General features: G+C 47.4%; 1 protein-coding gene across 1 annotated transcript in view; it reads left to right on the top strand.

Annotated features, from left to right (window-relative positions):
• B4GALT5 (beta-1,4-galactosyltransferase 5) overlaps positions 1–14,785 on the top strand; it is a 76,444-nt gene extending 61,659 nt beyond the window's left edge. Inside the window, exons 3-9 of the mRNA XM_041732719.1 lie at positions 4,270–4,383; positions 5,199–5,323; positions 6,341–6,457; positions 7,088–7,275; positions 8,037–8,159; positions 10,593–10,694; positions 11,587–14,785. Of these exons, the coding sequence (XP_041588653.1) occupies positions 4,270–4,383; positions 5,199–5,323; positions 6,341–6,457; positions 7,088–7,275; positions 8,037–8,159; positions 10,593–10,694; positions 11,587–11,734 (917 nt within the window). The 3' untranslated portion in view covers positions 11,735–14,785. The remainder of the gene's footprint in view (positions 1–4,269; positions 4,384–5,198; positions 5,324–6,340; positions 6,458–7,087; positions 7,276–8,036; positions 8,160–10,592; positions 10,695–11,586) is intronic.
• Positions 14,786–26,918: the final 12,133 nt, after the last annotated feature.

Genomic DNA, 26,918 nt, shown 5'->3' on the forward strand with positions numbered 1-26,918 from the left:
GGCTCCATGCAGGAAGCCAGACGTGGGACTCTATCCCTGGCCTCCAGGATCACACCCCGGGCTGCAGGCGGCACTAAACCGCTGCGCCACCGGGGCTGCCCTCAATTAAATTTTTATGTAAAGAATTTAAAATTAGAAATTTTAGGTTTAAAATTAGAAATTTTAGGTGGAAAAAGGTTTTTGAGGGGGGAGGTTTCTCCTCAAGGTGTAGGGCAGGTTTACTTCCACTTAGCAGTTGTATATTTGGAGGCACCTGGGTGGCTCAGTCAGTGGTCGTCTGCCTTCGGCTCAGTTCATGATCCCAGGGTCTGTTTCTCTGTCTCTCTCTGCCACTCTGCCTACTGGTGATCTCTCTCTCTCTCTCTCTCTCTCTCTCTCTCTGTGTCAAATAAATAAATGGAATCTTAAAAAAAAAAAAAAAGTATATTTGTGGGGTCTTTAAAAAATGACTATTAATTTAGTAATCAGAAGAAAAAATAAGTGGTGCTGATTTTTGTCTTTTGTTTTCCTGGTTGCTATGGGGCTTATTAGTGTTTGAAGGGAGTAGAAACGGCTTTATCTGTATCTTCTCACACACCCTCAAGGTAGGATTGCTAAAGCTAGAAAGTGTCTTGTCTCTTCTACATGTTAGTTTTGTTTTCATTTATTTCCTGTTTAGGTTATAGTTCTAAGGCTTGGTTCTGTCATTGCTCGGAATTACTATTCTCTTCTGTGATTTTTTTTAATTTGCTTATGAAAATGCTATTATAATGCCTCTGGGAATTTCTTCTCCTTCAGAGAAGCAAATGTAATTACCGTGATGCTGTTTCGAAGCGGTTTTTCCCTCTACATGTGTGCATATCACAAAATACACATTGTCTGGTACATGTGAAAACTTTTCTTAAAGAAAATCATTTATATATTTATACACACACACATATAATTAAGCAAAATCAGAATTATCCAGAGTAATGATTAGTATTGGAGGTTCTTGACATAGCTTTTTGAAGAGTTAATACCTTCAAAAAAGATCAATTTAGGACAGGTTTGCATGTACAACATGTACAAACTGAGGACTTGGCGCTAATTTCTTTCTTTTTTTTTTTTTTTAAATTTCAATGTAAATGTAATTTTGCCTTTAAGGTTCATGTTGGTTTTGTTTATGCCCATTAATGCAGGCTTGGTGTTTTTCAGGAAAGCTGTTAAGAAAAAGGATAGAAAGCATTCTGTGTCCTCCCCCGTCCCCCCCCCCCCCCCCGCCCCCACCCCCATTAAGAGACTGAATTCTCTTCAAGTCGACTCTGAGTTGTGTCCTGTGGGCACTTGTAGAGCAGATAGTGTGTGCCTATATAAAGGATTCACTGATTTTATTAGCTGTTGATTCTTGGAAACCCTCTCACAATGTTATTTAAAAAAATACCTGAGTCGAAGATTGTAGAATTCTCCAGCGCAAAAGCGAGTTTGAATAGGAAGTTTTAATTTTCATAGAACCTGCCTGAATCCCAAAGGGGATCGGTGAGTAAGATGTTAGTACTCTGAAAAAATAGTACAGTGTAATGGAAGGATCACTAACCCAGAGTTTCTCTGTTGTGCACTAGCCAAGTCTCCTTGTACCAGTCGTGTATATGGTGCCTTGGTTTCTTTATCTGTAAAAACATAAGTTGGAGGTCCTCTTTCACGCAGATTCCCTAGGGACGACAGGAAGGGGTGTGTGTGTATGTGTGTGTGTGTGTGTGTGTGTGTGTGAGTGAGAGAGAGAGAGAGAGAGAGAGAGGGAGAGAGAGTTCAATGGCATAAACCCTGAAGAATGAAGAGAGCAAGAAGTCGGAAGTCGGAAAGCAGACGGACCCGAGAAGACAGACTGTTAATGTGGCCTCGGGGAAAGCTGCTAACCACTGCAGAATCCCCCAGAAGCTCAGGAATTAGCAATATCAAGTACTTTTGCAGATAAGAATAAAAGTGGCAGCTAAGATAAAAATTAGTTGAAAGCTATTTAAAAAGCAGTCAGATACCCAGATCCTTTCCCCATCCTGGCAAAAGACTAGAGACTTGATCACCCTCAGGGATGGCAAAACGGGCCCCTCAACTTGGGGCACCTGGCTTGGCTTAGGGGCACCCAGCTCCTTTCTCCTCTTCTGTCCCAGTGTGCTTGTAAAAAGAACTACACCCTTCTGGTAAGAGATTAGAGTGCTCTGGGGGCTCCTGGCTGGGTCAGTCAGAGAGCATATGATTCTTGGTCTCAGGATTGTGAGTTCAAGCCCCACAATGGGGGTAGAGATTACTTTAAAAAAAAAAAAAATCTTAAAAAAGAATAGCACTCTCTGGGCAATCTGATTAGACCAAAAAGAAAGAACCTAAGATATTGATGCTGGAGGCTTCCAAACCAGACTTCTGACCAGAACACCCTACAATGAAGAACCTCAGTCAGAGCCCTTCCAGTTAGCTGATTGGTACCCCATTCTTAAATATTAGCAGGTGACCAAGGAGCATGGTTCTGGAGATCAAAACAAATAAGCAGCAGCAAACTGGGAGAAGCAGGCTATGCTGGGGAAAGAAAATGCCAAACAGCTATCACATATGTGATAGGTGAGGGTAAAACAATTGCAAACATGAAAAAAGTATATTGTAAGAAATGAATATTCAGAAAATAAAAAGGACTTCTTAAAAAAATAACAAATCATAATTAAAAGAAGGACTAGAAGGTGCCTGGGTGGCTCAGTCAGTTAAACGTTTGCCTTCAGCTCAAGTCATGATCCCAGAGATCCTGGGACCAAGCCCCGAGTCCAGCTCTCTGCACAGCAGGGATCCTGTTTCTCCCTCTCCCTCTGCCCCCTGCCCACCCGTGCACTGTCTCTTTTGCTCTCTCTCTCTCTCTCTCAAATAAATAAAATCTTTCTTAAAAAGATTGAAAAAAATGAGAAAATCAGAGGACGAGGAAGTCCAACATCTAACTCATGTTTTCTGTTCTCCAGAAAGAGCGTAGGATACAGAAGGCAAGAGAATCCTCCCCACAGAGGTACCTCTAGTCCTGCCCCCAGATTCTAGAACAGGGAGGACATGAATTTCTAGACTGTAAAGGTCAAATGGTCAACACAGTGGGTAAAAATAGACCTTAAAATAGAAATGTGACATTTCTTGAACCGAGAGAGAGTTCATCACACTTTTAGAAATACCCAGTCACTTGCACAAAGACCTGGAATTGGCTTCAGATTTAACAGGTAGGTGTAGGTGGAATCTAGAAGGTAGTGGATAGCACTTCCACAATCCTTAGGGAGAATTGTTTCCAGCCTAGCATTCTGTAAACCCAGCTAACCTATGAATCAAGTAAGAAAGAACAAAAACAGTCAGGTGTACAAAGGTTTCAAAAACCACTCCCCATCATCTGCTTAGGGAGCTACTTGGAAGATGTGTTCCAGCAAGAATAAGGGAAACATTGAACCCAGGCAGAGTGAGGGTTCACACTGGTGAGCAGTGAAGGGAGTCTCCAGGATGCTGAGGTCGGGAGGCCAATGGATGACATCTGTACAGCAGGTGCAAGGGAGAGCCAGTGGGCCTGGAGTGGGTCGGATGGTGTGGGACCTCCTTTGGGAAACTAAAGTGAGAGAATCCCTGATGCTTGTGGATGTCCTAAGAGGGATGGTGGTGGCAGTTAGGTCAGGCTCCATATAAAACAAAGCCCACAGACCAAATTGTGCAGGAAAAGAAAAGGAATCATAACTTCCCACATTTCTCAACTACAAATAGTATCTATAGAATAAATACTTCAGTGTAGATGCTAAAGACGGGCTGAACCACAGCAATCATAGATGTTTGGAGACAAGAGGATGAAAGGGTGTGTGTATGGTAGGGGCAGGGCAGGGAAGGGAGCAAAAATCCACAGGCCCCACAGTGGGAAGTCACAACAGAATTATCTGGAACAGCTATACAGGAAGTAAATGCTAAAGCAGTTGGCTAAAAGAAGTGAAACCAGTTCCTGTAGAGAGGAAGACATGGGGTGGGGGGCTGCTGGTTGTTTTTTGTTTGCTTGTTTTTAATTACATTGTAGGGTTTTTTGGACACAGCATATAAAGCTATAATAACAGTAAGAATAGAGACACTGCTTAAAATGGTGTCATCTGGTTAACCTTTTTATTGATGGGTTCAAATTTTTAGCTGCAGTGAAGAGCTAGTCTAGAGTCCTGATTCTGCAAAAGATGATATCTAAGAAAAATGCTTCTTTGGTATTCCTCTGAGACTTGCAGAATTGATGACTTGTGCCGGTCTGAGCTGCCTTTTTTCTTACCTCTCTAGATTACCCTCTTGACTTGAACCACAGTGAAACCTTCCTACAAACCACAACGTTTCTTCCTGAAGACTTCACCTACTTTGCAAACCATACCTGCCCCGAGAGGCTCCCTTCCATGAGTGAGTAGAGCGTACCCTGCTTTTCAAACTGACGTGTCTGTTTATTTGATTAAAGTGAAAGGGAGATGCTCGTCAGGGAGCCTGCTTCTCCCTCTTCCTCTCCCCCTGCTTGTGCATGCTCGCTCGCACTCTCACTCTCTCTCTGTCAAATAAATAAATCTTCAAAAAAATTAAATGAAAGGGAGAGAGTTCTCCATCTCTCAGTACGCCTCCGCTATGTGGAGACTAGAAATGTCTCCCCGCCATTGGAAGCAGGAGATGAAAGCTCCATGTGTCCTGGCCCCCTTCAGCGCCTCCTGCAGAGTTGCCTATGTTCCTGGTGCCATCTTCTACCATGTTTTTTCACTCTTTGCTTTGCATATCCCCCGTCTGGTGACTTGGATCTGTTAGGATGTCCTAGAGAAAATACAGGCAACTAGCTTTATCTTTCAGTATAAATCCCACACTGATTATAACTTGTTTGATAATATGACGAATGTCACTGAGTAAGGACCCTGTGTCTGTGCTTGCCTCAAAGTGTGCAGAGAGGCTCCAAGCTCAGCCTCTTTCTTCCCTCCTTCCCCTTGGAGAAGTTCAGCTGCCACTCCCCTCAGTCTTAATTTCTTGACTTGCTGCTTAACCCAGTAATAGTGATGAACTGAAATGCAGGGAGTTGCAAAGCAGGGGAAGGGCCTCACATCTCTGTGACAAACACAGTCAGCTGAAGAAAGCATTGAACCTCTCTAGAGAGTGAAACCCCAGTCATAAGGGGAAAACATTCTGTCACTTTCTGACCTCTTAATTCTTTTTCTTCCCCTCACCCCCTCTCTGTTCAGAGGGCCCAATAGACATAAACATGAGTGAAATCGCAATGGATGACATCCATGAAATCTTCTCTAAAGACCCAGCCATCAAGCTCGGAGGTCACTGGAAGCCTTCAGATTGCCTGCCTCGATGGAAGGTAGGGTGTGAAATCAGGCGTGAGGTGCTGGGAAGGGCATCTGGCCTTGCCATCATTCCAGGACACCATGGGATTCACGGACTATGATAATTCTTAATTTGTACCCTACGACCCGATGCAAAGTATCTGCATTCGATGGAAACACTCTGGAAGTGTGGGTTTCCCTAAGGGTACTCTCTAGTTCCAGAAACATGCATCAGTCCTATGACGGAGCAGGACCCTTTTGTCTCCTTTTAAGAATACTGGTTCAACAAGGGGGAGTGTTGGTGCGTCTCTCATGCCACGTTTGTAAAAGCCATTTTCACAAATTCAGTACTTGGTGCCTTGTTTGGCATTGTTACCATGAGTTTAGTACAACAAAGACTGGAGCTTCCAGCCTGACGCTTAGAATTGCTTAGTGGCTTCCTACAGGACTACAATCAGGAGGCATCAGTGTGTGGATCTGGCTCACTTCTATTATTTCAGCAAGTATTTGCTCAAGTGCTGCTTCTGTGCCAGTCCTGCAATGAACAAAGCAGATCTGGACTAGATGGGTGTTTCCAGCCTGTCACTGGGATATAATATCAATTTAATGACCAGCATTCTTTTAAAAATTCATATATATGTATAGATCATACATACATATAGATCCCTCTATATATAATCTCAAAGTGCGCTGCCTGTCATAAGGGGAAGTACTATTTTGTGGAGTTCATTTTAGTTGTATGCTTATATATGGACATGTTTGTGTGCCGGGTCATGGTGTAGAATGAATATCTTCCTCTGGGTTGTGGTCTAGAGTGAATTCATTCAGTGGGCCCACTATGTACAAAGTATGGTGCGTGTAAGAACAAAGTCCACTCATGTACAGGGGCCTACCTGCCAACATAGCTCTTTGTTTAGTTGAGGTTGAGGACAAGGCAACCTTCCAGAACACCCCAGAAACTAGCTGGTTACTGATTCCATGGCTGTGTCCTGCTACAAAGCAGAAGTCAAGGGGATTAACCATGCGGCTTCTTCTGCTATGACCCTCTCCAGGTGGCAATCCTCATCCCTTTCCGGAACCGCCACGAGCACCTCCCAGTCCTGCTCAGACACCTGATTCCCATGCTTCAGCGCCAGCGCCTGCGATTTGCATTTTATGTGGTTGAGCAAGTGAGTGGCCCATCCTTTCCTATTCTTTCTGTTCTGAGATAGCAGTTTAGAGCACTTTCAGCCAATCCACCTTTGGAGTGCAGAGCCAGCGAAACTGCAATTTTAGGATTGAGCCACCCAGAGCTGAAAGGGGGAGCAGAGAGCAATTTTATGCTTCTGGTTTGGGATGTTTCTCAACACTGGCTGACTTGAGTCCAGGAGGGAACTTTGTATACCCTTGAACAAAGGCCCCTTGTATGGTGTTTTAGTCAGAGCTGTTTTGGGTGGTGTTTTTGGTCTTCCGACCCGGGAAATTCCCCTTAAGATAAGGAGCCATGGGTAAAAATGGCTGTATTGTTCTTTCTTCCCTTTATGAGGCTGGATACTCCTCCAGATGCTGTTAGAGGTCGAATGCTTGCTTTTATGACAGTCTTGGGAGAGAGGAGCTTGGGCTTGTTACCCTTCTTATTTCTAAGGAAATTGAGGCCAGATGTCAAGTGGTTTGTGAGGCAGTGATGAGTGTGCTGGCCAAGCCATCTCTGGCTCAGTAACCTGTCCTAATCAGGTTCAGTAAGCTCTCCTATAGGCTGGGAGGCAGTGAAGATTTTGCTCCTCGAGTCCTTTTAAAAAATAAAGTCCTGCTTCTTATAGGTTGGCACCCAACCTTTTAATCGAGCCATGCTTTTCAACGTCGGTTTTCAAGAAGCAATGAAGGATTTGGACTGGGACTGTCTTATTTTTCATGATGTGGATCATATACCAGAAAGCGATCGGAACTACTATGGATGTGGGCAGATGCCAAGGCACTTTGCAACGAAGTTGGACAAGTATATGTATCTGTAAGTATCATTTCCTCTGGAAGAGGTTAAATCTAAAAGGATGCTGAGAGATGCAAAGATGGCAAAATCCAATTAGCTCCTCCTCAGCATGCGTTGACTGTCAAATGGATAAACAAAATCGAGCGCAGCCACAGCATGGAAACACTAAACACTATTAGCACAGCCACAGCATGGAAACAGTAAAAAGGAATGGAGTCCTGATACATGTGACCAGATTAATGAACCTTGAAAACACTCCTGTGGAAAAAAAAAAAAAGAAAGAAAACACTCCTGTGTGAAAGAAGCTAGTTACCAAAGGCCACATGTTGCATGATTGTACTCCCATGACTTGTCCAGAATAAGCAAATCCATAGAGACAGAGCAATGGTTGCAGCAAGGAGGGGGAACGAGGAGTGACTGCTAATGGGTACAAGGTTTCTTTTTGGGGTGATGAAAGGTATTTAAATGGATTGGGGTTCATGGTTGCACAACTCCATGAATAGCCTAAAAACTATGGAATTATACACTTTAGGTGAATCATTTGGAATGTCAGTTATGTTTCAATAAAGCTGTTATGAAACATAGCAATTAGAGAAACACGTAGTTAGCTACAAAGATCCCTGCGTCTCAGCATGAGGAAATGGCTGCAGGTGGTTCAGGGTAGTAGCACAGAGTGCACTGTGTCACAAAAGACAGAGTTCTCCAGTGAAATGGTGACTCTTCCCAGGGGAAGAAACCATCCTTGGATTCCCAGATGATCGAAGCTGTATGTCTCCTTCTAGGCTTCCTTACACTGAGTTCTTTGGTGGAGTGAGCGGCTTAACAGTGGAACAGTTTCGGAAGATCAATGGCTTTCCGAACGCTTTCTGGGGTTGGGGTGGAGAAGATGACGACCTGTGGAACAGGTACTCCCTTCTTCTAGTTTCGGTGCCGTCTAAAAATGCTACCTTAGGCTCCTCAGACCAGTGCTGTGCATGAGATGTAGGGTGCAAGCCATCTAGGTAATGTGAAACATCCTAGTTAGCCACGTTTAAAAAGGTTAAAAAAGGGCAGCCCCGGTGGCACAGCGGTTTAGCGTCGCCTGCAGCTCAGGGTGTGATCCTGGAGACCCTAGATCGAGTCCCACATCAGGCTCCTTGCATGGATCCTGTTTCTCCCTCTGCCTGTGTCTCTGCCAATCTCTCTCTCTCTCTCTCTCTCTCTCTCTCTCTCTCTCTCTTTTTTTCTCATGAATAAATAAATAAAATCTTTAAAAAAAGAAAAAGAGATGAAATTAATTTTAATGTATTAATAATACATGCCAACAGTAGATTTATCACAATATATTAAAAATAATATCCTTCTGACATATAATCAGTATGAAGAATTAATGGGATGCTTCACATTTATTTTTTCTCTCACTATACCTTTGAAATCTGATATCTGTTTTATATTCATAGCACATTTCACTAAAACCTCCCCAAGCCAGAGGTCACATATTCGTGATGAGTGTACACAGATTTGCCTCTACTATCAGATAAGACTTGGATTATACAAGTTTGCAAGAATGATGTTATATTTGAGTAGTGTAAACTGATCTTTTTGCAGAGTAATAAGTAAACAGTAACCTAATAAGGAACAAATAAGCAAAAGAATCTCCACCTCTTATCTGTTGATTTTATAGATGGGCTTTAAAAAAAAGTTAGTTGTTGTTTTTAATTACAATGTAATACTTGCTGGTAAAAAGTCAGATAATACAAGGCGTATAAACCAAACAGCATAAATAAATAAATAAATAAATAAACCAAACAGCATAATGGTTTTGTCCTATTTCGTTCCCAGGAAGTAGCCATTTTAACAGGGCTCTTCCTCTGCATCTTTATATCCATATACAAACAACCCAGACCCATCCTGTCTCTCTTTCCAACCATGTTAATACAGAGAGAGCCGCTTCATTATCTCTAACAATTGCATGGTATTCCTTTATGTAGATACATGATATTTTATTTTAATCCTCTCCTGTCAAGGAACATTGTTTACAATTTTGAATATCCTTGTTCACCTATGCAAGTATTTCTTCAAATTAAATCCCTAGTTGTAGAACTACAGAGTCAAATAAATGCTCTTTCAAATTTGGAAAGTTATGGTCAGGATTTTTCTCCAAAAGAGGTTGCAGAAGAGTCTGAGCAGTGGTGCATAAACATTCCTACTTTCTTACATTACTGGTTATAAACCACCTTTTACATTTTGCCACACTTCAGCCCTTTAGTAGTCACATGTGGCTTGGGGCTGCTGTACTGGACAGAGGAGGTCCAGACATAATCTTTCTCAGTTTGAGAGGTAAAAATGGCATCTCTTCCTTTTAATCCATCCATTTGGATTTCTTAGGAACCTAGTGAGGATGAACAGTTTTCCATGAACGTAACTGGTTGAGCTGTCCCAGGACATCTGTCATAATTCTCAGCTCACACTGTCCCCAGCTCAGCAGGAGCCCCCGGGCACAGGAACAGGAGCTGGTTCACCCCAGTGCCCTGCACAATTCCCAAGCACACAGTAGACATTCTCTATGCACTTACCAAATTAAGAGCAAGAATGCATTTCCCAATATCAAAAGGAGAGTATAACTTGGAGTTAAAAGGAGGATGTTGAAATAATATTCTCCCACAGTTTTAAAATATGAAGACAACCATAAGTTTCACATAGATATCCAAAGTCTACCTCCACGTATTATTTCTTATAGCCCTATCAAGTTTCCAGTAAACCCAACTTGGGAAATCCTGTCTTTATCACATTAAGGGTTAATAACCAAACACCTCCTTAGTTCTGCTTTCCTCATAGTGTTGTGAAGTTTTACATCTAGATCAGAGGGTGTCATACAAATTAGTTCATCTCCCTGGCGATGGGGGAGGTGGGCAGAGTAATTAAGTTCATAAGCAGGGAAAACACAGTGCTACTCTGGCTTTACTGACTTGCTTTATAGTAGTTTATGGACAAGAAAGATGCTGTCCACCAGTGAGAAAAGCATTTTTGATAGGTCCCAAAGAAGCCGGCAGGGAGAGAGTATGTGTGCACTCATCTCCTGGGGAATGCTCCCTGTTGGACCTGTCACTGAGAACCTGCATCATGCCTTACTCCCAAAATTTTGAATTTCGAATTTCTTTTCTTTTTCAACACTCTTTTGTATTGTAGACCTACTTTTCTAAAGCCATGAACTTAATCCAGAGGGTAAGCAATTGAATATTTGGATGCAGAAGAAGTTCTGTTGTTTATCTTGGGAGTTCTCAACCTCGGCACAGGTGTGGTCATCTGTGGTACTTGATCATTTTATCTATCTAGCCCAACGTTTTTGTCTCGAACAGAGTACAGAATGCAGGCTACTCTGTGAGCCGGCCAGAAGGTGACACGGGGAAGTACAAGTCTATTCCTCATCACCATCGAGGAGAAGTCCAGTTTCTTGGAAGGTTGGTAGTTTATTTACTCTTGTAGAGGATATTCTACAAATATCCTCTATATTTTGCATTTCCAGATGTCCCAGAGCATATCATATTGCAGCCCCCTTGTCTGTCTTCCCACCTCCTCTCCATGGTCCTATTTTGGCTGCCTTATACTTCCTAGATAGATTTTCATGTTTCCATGAGGCAGGCATTTGTGTGAAATCAGATTATCGGTGAAAAATATGATCATAGATCTCATTTGGAGATTGCTCATTTGACATCCTAAGCTTCATGGTCTTCTCTGTAGCCGGTAGGGCGTTGGAGAAAAGTCCACTCAGTTAAAGGTCTCTGTGTAACTTGCACTGACATGACAAAGCAGGGTTGGCACCCATTCTGTGAGCTCCAGTTTGGAAGGGCACCCCAAGCTTCTGTTTGTGTGTGTGCATTCGATAAGGAAGTTCCATCCTGGCTTAATTGAGCCATGTCAGTAGAATGACATCTCCACGTGTTCAAAAGTGCATTTTGGTCTCGTTTACTGGGAGGAGGACTGTTCTCTGGAGCACCAGCTCTGATTGCGTGAACTCCACTGTCATAGGAGTAGGAAGGTACTGAATGCAGACCCGGATCGTGCTCATCTGATGTATGTGTAATATCTTACCTCCCACTCCCCCTACTTTGGGCAGGTCATTGAACACCAGGAGCCTTGGTTTCCTCATTTACTTAAGGAGTGGGTGCATTAAATGGAATGATGTCATAACTGAAGTACCCAGCATGTAAGAGAAGGTGTTTCTAATACTAACCACCTTCGGTGTGGTGCAGCTGACCGGGGCAGGCCGGTCCCCTGCCATGTGAGGCAGGAGCACCACCCTGGGCTTTGGCCCCTCACTCAGAGCCACCACTCTGCTCTCTGCTTAAACAGGTATGCTCTGCTGCGGAAGTCCAAAGAACGACAAGGGCTGGACGGCCTCAACAACTTGAACTACTTTGCAAACATCACATACGACGCCTTGTATAAAAACATTACTGTCAACTTGACACCCGAGCTGGCTCAGGTGACCGAGTACTGAGATGAGGAGAGAACATGTGTTTGCTTTACCCACCACCACCAAGAAAGCAACCTGGGGAGTGAGGTCTTGGGGCTCCACCCAGGAAGAGAATAGAAATACAGTGTCTGATGAAGGATCACAGGGTTTGAGGAGAAAATGTGAACAGTATACACGCACAAAACGCCTTCACTGTGGATGGGGAGCTTCCTTCATCAGGACTGGCTTTCTATTTTCACAAGACGGATGTCTGTCCTGCTGCTCTCCTCCCCCCGGTCGCCTACCCCAGCGTGCCGTCTCAGCCAGGATCTCCAGACCCGGAACTGAGCTCTGCTGTGGTCCTGGCGCCGAGCCTGTTCCTACGAATGGCCTTTGAAGCTTCTTGGCCTTCAGAGCAAAGAGGCAACCCCACCACAGGGCAGCTGCGTTTTAGGAAGAGCAAATGAAACTCCACACACCATTCTTCTCCATCTCTGGTGTTCTCTTTGGTTTCATTTTCTTTCTTTCTTTCTTTCTTTCTTTCTTTCTTTCTTTCTTTCTTTCTTTCTTTCTTCCTTTCTTTTCTTTCTTTCTTTACCTGCTTTGGGTGGGGATGGAGGGTGGGGGGAGGGATTGGGGAAGATAAATAGACCTATAATAATCACTTCTTGAAGAAGTATAATTGTAAATAAGCCATGTAAAATGCCTTTTTTAAATTTAATTTTATAGCTGGCTCCAATTCAAACCGAGGATTTATATATTAGATCACTTATTTGGTTGGCAAATGCGGGAACTCAGTTAAAATGCAGTGGAAGGCTATCACCTCCCAAATTGCTATTGCTTTGGAAGGGAGTGGACGTAGGGCATGTCGCAAACAGATCGAGACAGTCCAGCCTATCACTGGTAGCTCACTCCTGCCCCCTCCCATCCTCCTCTTCCAGAAGTCTTGCTCTTGACTTTTGCTGTGGACTCTCTTCCCAGTTGGGCATGTACAGTCTCATCCCCGTCTTCTGCTAAACAGGAGCCCTCCTGCTCAAAGCGGACCCTTTGGGGGGCCTCTGTGTCCACACACCCCTGGATCTCTGAACTTTATTCTTTGTTCTTTCATCACTGAGAGTGGTGGGGTAGGGTGGGTGGGTCAGTTTTCTGCCTCTTTTTTATTTTATTTTGCTCTTTTGGAACTTGGCCACAATTCCTGAAATCTGTGCCTAAATTATCAGCTAGCTTCAGTGATTCCTCTGAATATTTCCCTTTTCAGTTTCTGGAAAGATTCTTTGTCAACATTATGAACCAGTTCCTAGAACTAAGGAGCAATGGACTGAAGAAGCCAGGGAGCAGGTGACATTTGTGTGCTGTGGGTCAGCTGGGGGCCAGGGTAGACCCATCTGAGTTTTGCAGGTGGACAGACAATGCCAGGACCCAAGCCTGTGTGCTGGGTTCACACCCCATGCACTTCTTGAAGTTAGATTCTGAATTGCCCTTGAAGTTGTGCCTCTGTTTCTCCCTGAGCCAAATCCCTCGATTCTGGTCCCTCTTGCCTTCTGCAGGATTCTGAAAAATGCCAGTCTTTTCCTCTCCTTTTCCATAAAACATATTTATATATTGTGATTAGGAGTACTTTCTGAAAAGTACTTCATATTTTTTTTAATTGCCTTGTTTGCCTTCAACTTCCTTAATTTTCATGGTTTACATGGATGTGTGTGTAGGGGAGTGTATTTGTGTAGATACGTGTGGGTTGGGGTTTTCTCCGTTGCATGTGTCGCTTCCATGGACATATGATCCCCACAAGCTGTGGGAGTGATTGGCCAGGCCTTGTTTTTTGTTCGTGCTTTTGTTCTTTTGAAGAATAGAGTGGTATTTTAGAAAAGCAACTGCATTACAAAGCTCTTATCGGCTCATATGAGAGAGCAGGCTGCTGCCCTTGAAAATGCTGGTAAGTTGTATCATATGTTTTAAAAGAATGTTGAGCATCTCATGCTTTGAAAGACCTTCACAACAGAACATTACACACAGGAGCTCACTTGGTTTTCCTTTGAAGTCTGGTGCCCAGAGCAATAAAGATTTCTTTCTCCCTTTTCTCCTGCCTCCCCCTAGGCCGGTGTGCTGGTCTTGATTCTCCTCATCCTTTTCCTTCTCCTGTCCTCTCTCATTACTGAAGGCTGTGAACCACTTTCAGGGTGATACAGCCATGATGTCATTTGGAAGAATTTGCTAGGTTGGGCCAGTCCTTGGTTAAAGATGATATGTGTGTACACAGCAGTGTTGTAAAATGGTCCCATGCAAAGCTTTTCACAAACGTATTTACCCACCAAGAACAAAACATTGGCAAAAGGCTCAACACTTGATCTTAAAAAGAAAATGCTTGATTTGAGGATAAAAGGAAAGGTGTCTTTTCACTGCTTGAAGTAAGGTCACTGAAATTATTTTGCGATCATGTGTGAGTTTGTTTTATTAGTGTGAAATCTCTTACTGCGCACCGCTTAGTCATTTACCCACCAGGTCGAGGATCGTGTGGGAAACATAAAAGTTAAGAACATACAGCCAGGCCCGTGAGCTATTAATGGTGTGAGATTCTCAAGTTAAAAAAAGGAAAAAAAAGAACAATAAGAACCAAATGTGACCTTGTGCGTATTTTGGCAGCTGAAATTCTTTTAAGGCTACTGATGGGTGACCCCTTAAATCAGTCTTGTCTTAGCTGCTTGCAGGGAAATGTTTCTCCTTTCATGCTGTTTTTCTGGGCGAAGAGTTATTGCAAAAATATTCCTTTTGACATTACAGGGATTCTTGTTGGAGCTCCTCTACCACAGACGTTAATAATTGAGCAACAGCCAAAAGTATTGATTGTGTCCACTCACCGTTGACAATGGCATTGAAGGTAGCTAGCTTCCTTCCATCACTACGTTTTTTTTGAGCTTGCTCTTATGTTTTAAGAGGTGCCAGGGGTACGTTTTTGCACTGAAATCTAAAGATGTTTTAAAAACACTTTTCACAAGAATAGTCCTTTGTCATTACATTATTTACTCATGTGTTTGTACATTTTTGTATGTTAATTTATGAATGATTTTTTCAGTAAAAAATACATACTCAAGAACCAAACCTTGGTGATTGTTTGTCTTTGCCTAGAACAATTTGGCTATTTGGAAGCCATTCCTCTCTCTTTCTCATGGGAGTTCAGCTCTTCTGGGTTCCTTCAAGCAGCTTGGCTTCCAGGTTGCTCAGCTGACCTCTGGGTACTCCTGAGAGAAAGACAGCCCCCCGCCCCCGACCCCTGCAACCAGACCAGCTGGTGGAAAGACTCAGCCAATGTAGCAAAAGCACTAAACCCCACCGTGCTACCCAGGCATCCACCCACACTTAGTTTTCCTTCCAGATTTGGCCCAGGTGACCCTCATCAAGTCGAACAAGACACGTGGGCAAAGAGGGGATGAGAGTGGATGGAGTTTGGATCCAGAAGGTCCTCTGGGGTCAGTCCAGAGTTTGCTGTCTCCCTGGTTCTGCTTGGAGATTATAATCATAGCTTCTATTTGTTGAACATTTACTATTCACTATATTTAATGAGTGTAAAGTTCTGTGTCCAGGTGCTAGGAATATAATGATAAGCACAAAGGACAGGGTGAGTGGCCTCATAAAACTTACTGTCCTCTTGCCCCACACCCCCAGGTGGAAGGTATGAATAATATTACAACCAGGGTGCCTGGGTGGCTCTGTTGGTTAAGTGTCTGACTTACGATTTTGACTCATGTCATGGTCTCAGGGTTCTGGGATCAAGCCCCCCACCCTGGACTTTGTGCTCAGCAAGGGGTCTACTTGTCCCCAGCCCCACCCCCAGAGTAGATAAATAAAATCTTAAAAAAAAAAGATTATGATCACAAGGAGTGCTGAAAAAAAAAAAAAAAAAGACATGACTGCAGACCACAGGTGGATGGTATGGAAGGTGTCCCTGGAGGGAGGTGGGTGGCCTGAGGGGGAACCAGTGGGTTACCTGGTGACCTGCAGGATCAGAAAACCATCAAGCTGGTGCAGAGGACAGAGGGCTGCACCAGGGATTGCTAGGCTAGGAGGAGGGCAGGCCAGATGCCTTGTGGAGCCTTGTGTGCCAAGGTAAGGAGGGAGATTGGGTTTTATCAGAGCAATGGCCTCAAGAGATCCCAGAGGTAGGGCTGTGAGTGATGTCATTAGACGTAATCTTAATAGGTGGCTCTGGCTGCAGGGAGGATGGGGGCTCTAGAGAAGCAAAGGAGAAATGGGGGGATTAGGTAAGTACACACAATCATGCACAGACAGTAGGGAGGAGAGACCCTGGGGGATGCTGAGGGAGCAGGTGGCTGTTGGGATGGAGGAACTCACCTAGCTTCTGGCTTCCCCACTTGGGTGGATGGCAAGGCCATTCCCTGGGACAAGGGCGCTGGAATTGGGCCAGGCTCGTAGGACAGACCACAAGACTAGCTGTAAGTGTGTTGAGTTTGAGGGTTTTGAGGCTACCAAGCAGATCTGGCGAACAGGCTGTTGTACATACTCCAGTTTGGGGGCTCCAAGGAACAGCGGCAACCAGGGTGGATCATGAGTCTCGTGTGGGAGATGAGTGCAGATCTAGGAGTGGATGCAGTTGCTTTGGTGCTGAGTAGAGCAGGAGCATAGAGGGAGAAGGCGGCCTTGGCCTGAGCCTCTTAAGAGCTCCATTTATAACATTTGAGAAGAAGAGGGAGAGTGAGAATAGATCAGAGTGGTAGGAGGAACGAGCGGTGGGTAGGACACGGTGGGTAGGACAGGAAAGTTAAGAGATGTTCGAGGGGGAGTGGTCAGCAGTGCTGAATGCAGGGAAGATGTAGGATGAGGCTTGAAACTCATTGTCGGAAAGGGGAGAAGGTCATGGCAGGGCAGGCCACAGGAGGCTGAGAGGGGGCAGTGAGGCAAACACCTCTGGAATCCCAGGAAGGGGATGAGAAGAGAAGGCTGGGCACTGAGGAAGTGTGAGGCTCAGGGAGGGTTTTCGTTTTGGTTTTCCAGCAAGAGAAACCTGAGTGGTTTTGAACCACAGGGAGAGTCGACCAGAGAAAGCTGTGAACATCCGAGAGACAAGGGCTAACTTAGTAGGAATGTTCTTGAACTACTGGCAGCTGATGAAGCTAAAAACCCTGGAGGAATTAGAAGCCCTTCCTACTACGTTCAGTTCTAATCAACGGCTGCAAACAGCCTGTGAAGACCCAGTGGCTGTTGAAAAAAAAAAAAAAAAATCAAAGATCCCTTTCAGTTAGAAGTCACCAGAATTGGGATTCAGCAGAGTCAATTCCTGACATTGCCACATTACCACTTCCTCCCCACTCAAAGTGGTTTTTTTTTTAATTTGGGGGAAGTACGGTCCTAAAAATAGTAGTTCCCATTTATTGATGTTTGTTCTGTGCCGGGGCTGTGCCAATTAGTCTTCAGCCCCGTGAGGGAGACACTCAACCCTCGGCTCTTAACACTGGGGGCCAGATCATTCTTTGTACAGGGAATCGGGGAGAGGGCATTGCTGTGCTCTGTGCACTGCCATGTATTGAGCTGTACCCTTGGGCTCTACCCTCTACCGGCCAGTAGCAGCACTTCTCCCACCCTACTTATGACAACCAAAACTGTCCCCAGACATTGCCAAATGACCCTGGGGAGCAAAAATCCCCTGTCTGGAGCCGCTGCTCTGCAGCCGGGGAATGAAAGCCACCAAAGCCACTGCTCACTTTAGGTCCCCAAACTAGCACACAGAGACATCTGGGATTTGAACACCCGGTCACTTTTACCCCAGGGTGAATGCTCTGAACCTCTAAGCCACTTCTGATCCAACTTCCTTTTTTATATGCATGCTCTTAATGGTTTATCTCCAGACAGCTGATAAATATTTTGATTAATAAAACTAATACATGAGTACATGCTAACTGAAAAGTTTTTTAAGATTTTATTTATTTATCCATGAGAGACAGAGGCAGAGACACATGCAGAGGGAGAAACAGGCTCCCTGCAGGGAGCCTGACGCAGGACTTGATCTTGGGTCTTCCAGGATCATGCCCTGGGCTGAAGGTGGCACTAAACCACTGAGCCACCCGGGCTGCCCTTGAAAGGTCTTAAATCGCACCCCCTTGAATGATAGTGGTTTGGCTGGTATTGATGATGCCTGTTGGTCTACATGTATGTATGGGGAGATAAAGACATACATACTTTAAAGACAAAAATAAACATAAATTGTAATTACTTGGGCTTTTTTTTTTAATCCTAAAATTTCTTGGAGATACCTTCTTTATGATTGAAAAGCTTTCTGAGGGGCAGCCCAGGTGGCTCAGCGGTTTAGTGCCGCCTTCAGCCCAGGGCCTGATCCTAGAGACCCGGAATCGAGTCCCATGTCGGGCTCCCTGCATGGAGCCTGCTTCTCCCTCTGTCTGTGTCTCTCTGTGTGTGTGTGTGTGTGTGTGTGTGTCTCATGAATAAATAAAATTTTAAAAAGCAAAAAAAAAAAAGGTTTTCTGAAATAAAGCTCAGGGTCCCCTCTCTCCTCAGAGAGGCATCATTGTGTGTTCACACACAATGTGTTGTGTTGTTCACACAACACAAAAGTGCCACGTCCCTGAGTCTCCTTTATTTTGTTCCACAGGGTTTCTTACTCTGAATCCTGTATTCTTACTGGTTTTTTGTTCCTTGACTGTCAACCTCACTAAAATGTAGTCCCTATGAACGTAGAGACTGCTTTGTTCTTGCTCTATCCCAACTGCCAAGAACTGGCCCTGGCACGTAGTAGGTTCGCAGTAAATCTTTGTTGAACAAAACTGCCTTCTCCCTTGCAACAGCTGTGCATACACAGCTGTATGCACTGGATGTCATTTATTTAGCTCTTTTCCTCCTGATGGACATGAAGTTGCTTTCAGTTTCTCACTGTTGCACCATATGCCCCACGGTGAGCGCAGCTGTGTGTAAATCCCTGTGCCTGGATGTAAGTAGGTCAACTGGAGTCTCAGAAGGGGTGGGGGGGGGGCAGACTAGTGATGGCCAACGATAGTACAATTCCATTTTTGCAAGATACACATGTTCTGGAGATGGGTTGCAAAACTATGTGAATATACCTACCAAGTATACTGAATGTACCTACGATACTGAGCTATGGGCATGGAGGAATGGTTACGATTTAACTTTCATTTGACACTTATTTTTACCACAATTTAAATTTTAATTAATTTATTTATGTATTTATTGTAAAGATTTTATTTATTTATTCTTGAGAGACACAGAGACATAGGCAGAGGGAGAAGCAGGCTCCATGCAGGGAGCCCGATGTGGGACTCGATCCTGAAACTCCAGGATCACACCCTGAGCCAAAGGCAGACGCTCAACCGCCGAGCCACCCAGGCGTCCCAACCACAATTTTTAAAATGATAAAATTCTACTTATTAGGGGCACCTGCTTGGCTTGGTGAATTGAGCATCTGGCTCTTGATTTCAGCTCAGATCATAATCTCAGGGTCTTAAGATCGAGCCCCAAGTAGGGCTCCACGCTCAGCAAGGAGTTGGCTTGAGACTCTCCCTCTGCCTCTCCCGACTCCTACCATGCGCTCGCTCTCTCTCTCTCTCTCTCTCTCAAGTAAAATCTTTAAAAATTCTACTTCTTAACCTCACCCAGTAGGAACGTCCGTGATCTCCACTCGAAGCCTTTGTACCCCCTAGCACAGTAAGCCCTGATTAAGTGTCTGTTGAATTAATTCGTAAATTTTTTAAAAATCTATTTTGCCTATATGTTTTTTGGTCATCTGTCCGGGCCGGGCAGAATGACGGACACAAAAAAAGTCATGTCCCGCGTTGCCCTAAATCTCCATTAGCTCCCTCTGCAGCCAGGCACCAGCATCAAAGAAGGTGCAGTTGAGCGTTGTCATGGGCTCATCCTTTCCGTCACTCAGTCAGCCGGGCTCCTCGTGTTATCTGTCACTCGTCACTGCCCCTCCCTTTTCCTTTGCGTTGACAGAGCCCCCATTGTCCTGTCTTCTCTTGTTGGGCGGCTTGACTTCCTCCCATGTTCCTGCTCCTATGTGTCACATGGCGATGAACCAGCCAGCACACTGTTGATTGCATTTCTCCGGGGCCCCTTCCTTGTCCTGTGATCCCCTTCACCAGTCATAGCTCCTCTCTTTTTCAGCCTAACTCAGGGGTCAGCGAGCCGGGGCCAGCCAGCTGCCTGTCTCTGTAAGTAAAATTTCACCGAAACCCAGTCATGCCCGTCTGCTTCCATGTGGTCCATGGCCTCAGGTCACCATGGCAGAGCTGAGTCGCCGGGACAGGCTACCTGTGGTCCCCAAAGTGAAAATACTTCCTCTCTGGCCCTTGGCAAATTTTTGCCAGCCTCTTACCTCACTATTCGTTTGATGTACAAAAAAAGCTACATTTTTGTGGTTGAGCCTGGCACTTTGTATACAGTAAGTGAATAATCGGAGTGCATTGAAAGCTCACTTGGGGACATTAGTCTCGGGTGGGGGATGGGGGGAACGTTCCCTTGCGTCTCCCCATCCTGGGGACACTTCTTTGATTTCAGATGGTACGAGTCCACTGAACACCCAGTCTGAAGCAGCTGACTGTCCCAGTCCTGTGTAACTTTCTGTCATAGCACAGCCTAGGTGAATCTCCTTGTCCATTCAGCTGTGCCCTGGCTTATCAACTGTCTTCCCCCACCCCCACCCCCACCCCAGTGCTGTAAACTTCTGGTGGGCAACGAATCTCAGCTCTCCACCACCCACAGCAGCGTGTGGCAGGAGATGGTGTTAAGATCATTGCTGATTGAAAACAGAGAGAGAGAGAGAGAGAGGAGAGAGAGAGAGAAAGGAGGTGTGTGTGTGCAGGGGAAGGGTAAACCTACCAGACTCCCGGGTTTTTCAATTCGTCCTTCTTACCAAAATACAGGCCACCCCTGGTTTCACCTAATTTCTCTTTATCTGACAGCTAAGAAGGAGTCTGGAGAAGTGAAGTGACTTCCCCCGGGGGCTGTGGAGCTCTGGTTGTAGATGTGGGATCTGGCTATAGGGCATCTTTCCACATCCCTGCCCCTTCTAGAATTCAGAGCAGATTTACTCCCAGACCTCCCCTACTCCTTACCCACAGGCTCCCCATACAACAGGGAGCCTCTTTCCGATTTGGCTATTGCGATTTGGCTATTGCGATAGGCCACCCACCATTGTTCTGGATTTAAGTCACATGGCTTCTGTCCTGAGCACCGTGGTTCTGCAGGAGTGAGGAGCGGAGGGGCCAGGGCAGGTGGTGGAGAGGGTGACAGAGAAGGGTGGAGGGCTGTGCTCGTAAGGGAGCTGCATGGCTCATCCCCTCGCTGGCAAGTTTTCTGCCAGCAACAAGCAGAATTCATTGCATAAGTGGCATAAATTACCCTTAGTTTGTCCGCACAGCGAATTCACATGTGATGGGAAGGATGAATCATTACTCCGCGCTCACGGTCATTAGGGGAACAGCTCAGCCCCACTCCGCTGTAGCATGATGGGTGCAGGTTTGGAGGGAGCATTTGTACCTGCCACACACCAGGGGCCTACAGCAGGCCTGAGGGTGCTCCTTCTCTTGGGGTCAGTGGTAGCATCGGGGCGGCTCAGGGCCGTAGGGAGGGGACATTTCAGATGAGACTTGAAGGCCATTGAATCAGTCATGGGAGACAAAGGAAGGAGTGTCAGGCAGAGGGAACAGCCAGGGCAAAGGGCCTGATGTGGAACAGCTGCCTTCAGAAAAAGAGAAGGCCGCGGGTTGGCCCACCGTGGAGGAGGGAGGGAGACAGGTCACAGGCGGAGGTGGGGCTCATGCCTGCAGGGTCTTGTGGACCTTGGCAAAGCACTGGGATTCTATCGGGGTGTCGCGGGACCACTGGAGGGTTTTAAGTGACGGAGGGAAGTGGTCTGGTGTATGCACTGGGGAGCTCCTCCGGCTTTAGGCCACTGGTCTCGGACTGGGTGTTGGTGGCAGGTCAAGAGCAGGAGCGAAGACACCAGTAGGAGCCTACGACAGTGGTCCAGGTGGCAGGTGGTGGTGGGCTCCAGGCAGGGAAGGGGCAGAGAAGCGGGCCACAGCGGACACTGTGAAATGCCACCCAGCTCCCACGGAGGACCAAGTCTGCCCTTCCAGGTCTCACTCAGCCTGCAGCCATATGCCACCCCCCGCAAGGCCAATGTCTGGTTTGCACAGGGGTCTGAAGACCCTGTCCCCTTGCCCTGATGGGGGACAGCTCAGAATAGCCACCCCAGCTTCAGACCACATCACAGCCCAATGTCTCCCTCGGCCCCACATCGCTACCCTCACTCCCTCACAGGTGAGGCCCCAACAAATGGCCTACGTACAAACCTACCTCTGAGTCCACTTTCTAGAGAACCTGGTCAATGCTAGGGACTGATCGGACGTGCCCTAAAAATACACTGTGCCGCCCTGTGGGGCAGGTCCACCGTGCGGAGCTGGTGACTCAGAGGAGGGCCCCACCCATCGTCGCCCAGCCACCTCTGCTCTGTCACAGCAAGGCTCCCAACCCACCTGCGGAACCAGAGAGTCCAGTTTGAAAGGCAGAGACCGGAAGTGGGCTGGCTTCTAGAGGCACCAAGAACCTTCACTCCTGATGCTGTGGGTTTTGGTGGCTTTCCCTGAAATTGCATGGGAGTGTGTTTTTACTCACCTGCGGCCACAGGGCTCTCATAATTGGCGGATCGGGTTGTTATTCAAATCATCCTCCCCCTCACCCGCTGAGAGACACTACCAGTCTCATTTCTGGCAGGTTTCAAAGTTTCCCTGTCACCACACTTTCCAGCTTTCTACACTTTGAAACCCTGACCAAGAGCAGTCACCTGAAACAGCAAAACTACTCCTGTATTCTAAATTTGAAAAGGTCAGCTGTCTGGGCCTGAAGCTTCCGCTTCTGAGCCTGCCTCCTTGCTGGCTGCTAGGGTCACGGAGGGCTACTTTCACTCGCTCACACAGCCACTCACTAATTCTTGTATTTATTCATCAAACCTCTGATGTTGCTGACCAGGGGCTCCATGCCGAGACACAGAGATGAAGATGACTGAGGCCCTGCTCTCAAATGACTCCTGGCCGGGACGGGGAGACAGACAGCTAAATGGTCCACTTCCTAATGATTTAGCCTGAATGATTTATCTCCTGGGGGTACAGTCACCATCCTATTTGGGGCCAGTTCAGAAAGTTCTGGATGCCCAAAGAGCTTGCTGTCTATTCTACAGGCAATGGGGAGACAAAGGAAGGTTCTTGAGTGGGAGAGTGGCATAATTAAAGGTATAGTTTAAGTTCATTTATCTGGTTGCACAATCATCCATCCATGCGGCCATCCTTACAGCCAACAGATATTTATTGAGCTTCTACTATGTGCCATGCACTGCCGCATTCCTGGTTTCTGTCTCTGGCAGTGAACAAGACCAACCTAAATCCCTGCCTTCATGGAACCAACATTCTGGGGAGGAGGGGGAGATAGATTATACAAAAGGAAATATGTGGGACCCAGACATGCTAAGAGCTATGAAGGAAATGACCAGGGTGATGGCATTGAGAGCGACCAGGGGCAGGGTCAGGCTCCTTCCAAGGTTATTGGATGGCCAGGGAGGAGACCTCTAGGGAGGTAATGATTCAGCTGACATAAGCAACAAGGCAGGGACACCTGGGTGGCTCAGCAATTAAGCGTCTGCGGCTCAGGGCGTGATCGTGATCCTGGGGTCCTGGGATCAAGTCTCACATCGGGTTCCCTGCAGGGAGCCTGCTTCTCCCTCTGCCTGTGTCTCTGCCTCTCGCTCTTGTCGATCATGAGTAAATAAGTAAAATCTTAAAAAAAAAAAGAAAAAGAAACAAAGCAGTTATGATGAGAACAGGGAGGAGAGGTACAGAATGAGGAAGGGCAAAGTGCAAAAGCCCTGAGGCAGGAAAGAATTTAGCTTGCTGGGGAAAGTGAAAGGAAGCCAATTTGGCTGAAAGGGAAAGGAGGAGGCCAAGGGAGGGTCTTGTAGGCCGTGGTGAGAATTTGGGAATTTTGTGGGGAGAACAGCCAGAGGCCACTGCAGTTTCAGCCACGGAGTGACATGTTTTGGTGTTTTGGCTGCTGTTGGGAGCCAAGGAGGCCATAGGCAAGCCCACAGGCTGTGGCTTGGACCAGGGTGGTGGCAGTGGAGCTGGACAGAAGCCAAAGGAAAGCAAAGACTGGAGGTTCTGGGTGGGGGTGACAGGATATCTAGATGCTTCTTTAGGATGTTTCCAGTCCAGGGCCCAGGAGAGAGATCAGGATGCTGATGGGAATCTGAGATTCATTAGGCAGTGGAATGGGGGTTCCCCAAGGACGGGGACGCCCAGGGCGGGTGCACGGTGTCCAAAGGCAGAGCTCAGCAAGAACGCTGCTGAGAGGCGACCACGAGCACTGGGTTGCACAGCTGGATTCGGCAGCAAGAATGGTGACCTCTAGAGCTATTTGGTGGCCCAGGTGGAAAGCTGGTCAGAAGACACTGAGAGGGTAGAGTGAGAAGTGGGTCTGGGGGTGCGGACGATGCTCCCCAGGAACCCGATGTGGGAGGGGATGGAGGACGGGGGCGGCCGGGCTCTGGAGCAGAAGCCTCCCTCCTCTTGGGTCCTGTTATGGGGCGGGGCGTGCACCTGCAGGCATCTGGGCTTGTGGGGCCCACAGGCGTTCTCCACGGCCTGCCTGTACCTGCCCCGCCCTCCTGCCCCCGGCCTGGTACCAGTGCGGGCACCGGGCCAGGACTCAGAGTACAAAGGGAGCGGCCGGAGACCGGGCTGGGGCCAGGCAGCAGGCCCCGGGAGGGACGGGCGCCCACCCAGGCCCCATAGTAAGAGCAGGAGGGCACACCCATGTCACTTGTCACTGGTCTCCTGCAAGGCATTGGGTGCAGGACCGGGGACAGAACCATCAGAGAGTAGAGAGGGTATGGGTGCACCCTGGGGCAGCCCCAGGGGGGAATCTTGAGGGCACCTCCCCAGGGCGGTTCCTGGCAGTGACAGGTGAGCTCCGGGCCCAGCCTGATGACTCAGGACCTGGGTTGGGTCCCACAGGCAGCTTTCAGTCCCTTCCAGCCCCGCAGACACCAGAGACCCACCGGCTGGGTTGGACGCCAGCTCTGCCTCTTAGTAGCTGTGAGGGCCTTAGGTAAATGATTAAAACTCAAGCCTCAGCTTTATCATCTGTAAAGTGGGGACAACAAGGAGTAAACCCTTTGGTAGGAGTATTGAAAATGCAAATAAGGGGTGCCTGGGTGGCTCCTTGGTTGAACATCGGCCTTCAGCTGAGGGTGTGATCCCGGGATCCTGGGATCGAGTCCTGCATTGGGCTCCCCACTGGGAGCCTGCTTCTCCCTCTACCTGTGTGTCTGCCTCTCTCTCTGTCTCTCATGAATAAATAAATAAAATCTTAAAAAAGAAAAAGAAAATGAAAATAAGATCAAGCCCTATTCATTGCCCTGCTCAAAACCCTCCAGAGAGTTTCTTTCCCCATCGCCACGAGGCCCTGCAGGGCCTGGGCTCCTCTCCCCGGGTTTTCTCTGCCCAGGCCTCCCTGGCCTCCTTGCTGCTCCCCCATCCCACTGAGCGCATTCGCACCTCAGGACATTGGCCTGTGCCGGTCCCTCTGCCCAGTATGCCCTTCTGTCAGCGATTCCTCCGGCTGTTCCTTCAGCTCTCTCCTCAGCCCCCTCACACTCCCATCTGGCTTCCTCCCTAGCCCTGAACACTACCTGAAAGGCTACCTGAAGGAATCCTCTTTGTCGGTGTCCCTGTACACCTGTCACCGAAAGGTGAGCTCCGCAAATGCTACGGCTAGATCTGCCTAGTTCCTGGCTCTTGCAATACCTAGGACATAGTAGATGCACAATAAACAAGCCTCTACAGATCGGAGCTATTTCTAAGTCCCTGAAGGCGCCGGTGCTGTATGGGTGGAGAAGGGCCATGGAAGGCCCAGCTCTCCGTGGCCGGCTTCTCGCTCCCCCATTCATTCACAGATTCATTCAAAACCGTTTCCGTGAGCACCTGCTGTGTGGCGGGCCCAGAGCACGATGTCGATGTTCGCTGTGCCAACTTGCAAGGGCACGACAGCGTGGCCCTCGATTCCCAAGCCTTCCAAGCCTCCCCATCGCCCCAGCCCAAGTCTGCATTCCTGATTTCGGCCCCTATTTGGGCCAGCCAGCTTGTCTGGCAGGACCTCTTGAGACGCCCGTGGCCGTGGCAGCTGCTGTGTGGCTTTCCATTCCCAGGGTCTCTGTTCTGGCTGCTGCCCCAGCCTGAGATGTGCTCAACCACCCTAACCTGTGGTCAAGCTTATAAATGTGTTCACACAACCATGCAAGGGTCGCCCACCTGCCTCTTGGCCCTGCCCACATCCTCCTTCCCCTCCCTGAGGCTCCAGCGTGCCTTGACGCCTTCTCCATTCTCTGTCATCAGACTGGGCCCTCAGCCTGTCAGCCACGCTGGCTGCTTTACAGTCATCACCTCCAAAAAGCCCCCCATTATCCTTGCCTCACAGATGGGGAAACTGAGGCCTGGCCTGGGGAGATCCCACCTGCCTCCAGCCAGAAAGCAGGAAAGCTGAGCCAAACCCAGGTGTGTCTGAACCAGAAACCCAAGCCACACTCATCTGCTTGTTGCTCTTTATGCTCAGAACCCCCACAGCCTCCCCACAACTGACACCATAGCTGACACCGCGGCTGGCCACCATGGCTGACACTGCAGCCCACCACCTGCTATCAACCACTTGCTGGGTCACGTCTAGTCCCCACTGCTCCCATAAGGCCTCTACCATCCTTACCGTTGGTCCTGTTTTTCACCCCATTTTAGGGGTGAGGTGAAGTGCAGACAGTGAGATGATGTGGCCAATGTCAACTCAGCTAGGCAGGGGCAGGGCTGGATTTAGAACGAGGCTGTGGGACCTCAAAGCCCTCCCACACCCACCCTGCATCCCCAAGTACTTGTGTCTTTCTCCCCTACTCTGGGAAACAGCAGTCTACTGGGAAGTTCCAGGCTTTCAGTTGTTCCAGCCAGAGCTTCCGGGGAGCTGGCAAGAGGGAGCCACCACTTGGGCCACCTCAGTTGGGCCCTTCCTGTCTGGCTGTCAATGGGCCTTTGTGTGGCCAGGTCTGGCCCAGCCCCTGGCCACACCGTACAGCTTCCTGATGACTTCAGGGCTCTCAGCCAGCAGCTGAGCATGGCCTGGGAAACCACCACCCAGATGAGCAGGGCCT

This window comes from Vulpes lagopus, chromosome 18, assembly GCF_018345385.1.
Source record: "Vulpes lagopus strain Blue_001 chromosome 18, ASM1834538v1, whole genome shotgun sequence".
In the NCBI taxonomy this organism is placed as follows: domain Eukaryota; kingdom Metazoa; phylum Chordata; class Mammalia; order Carnivora; family Canidae; genus Vulpes; species Vulpes lagopus.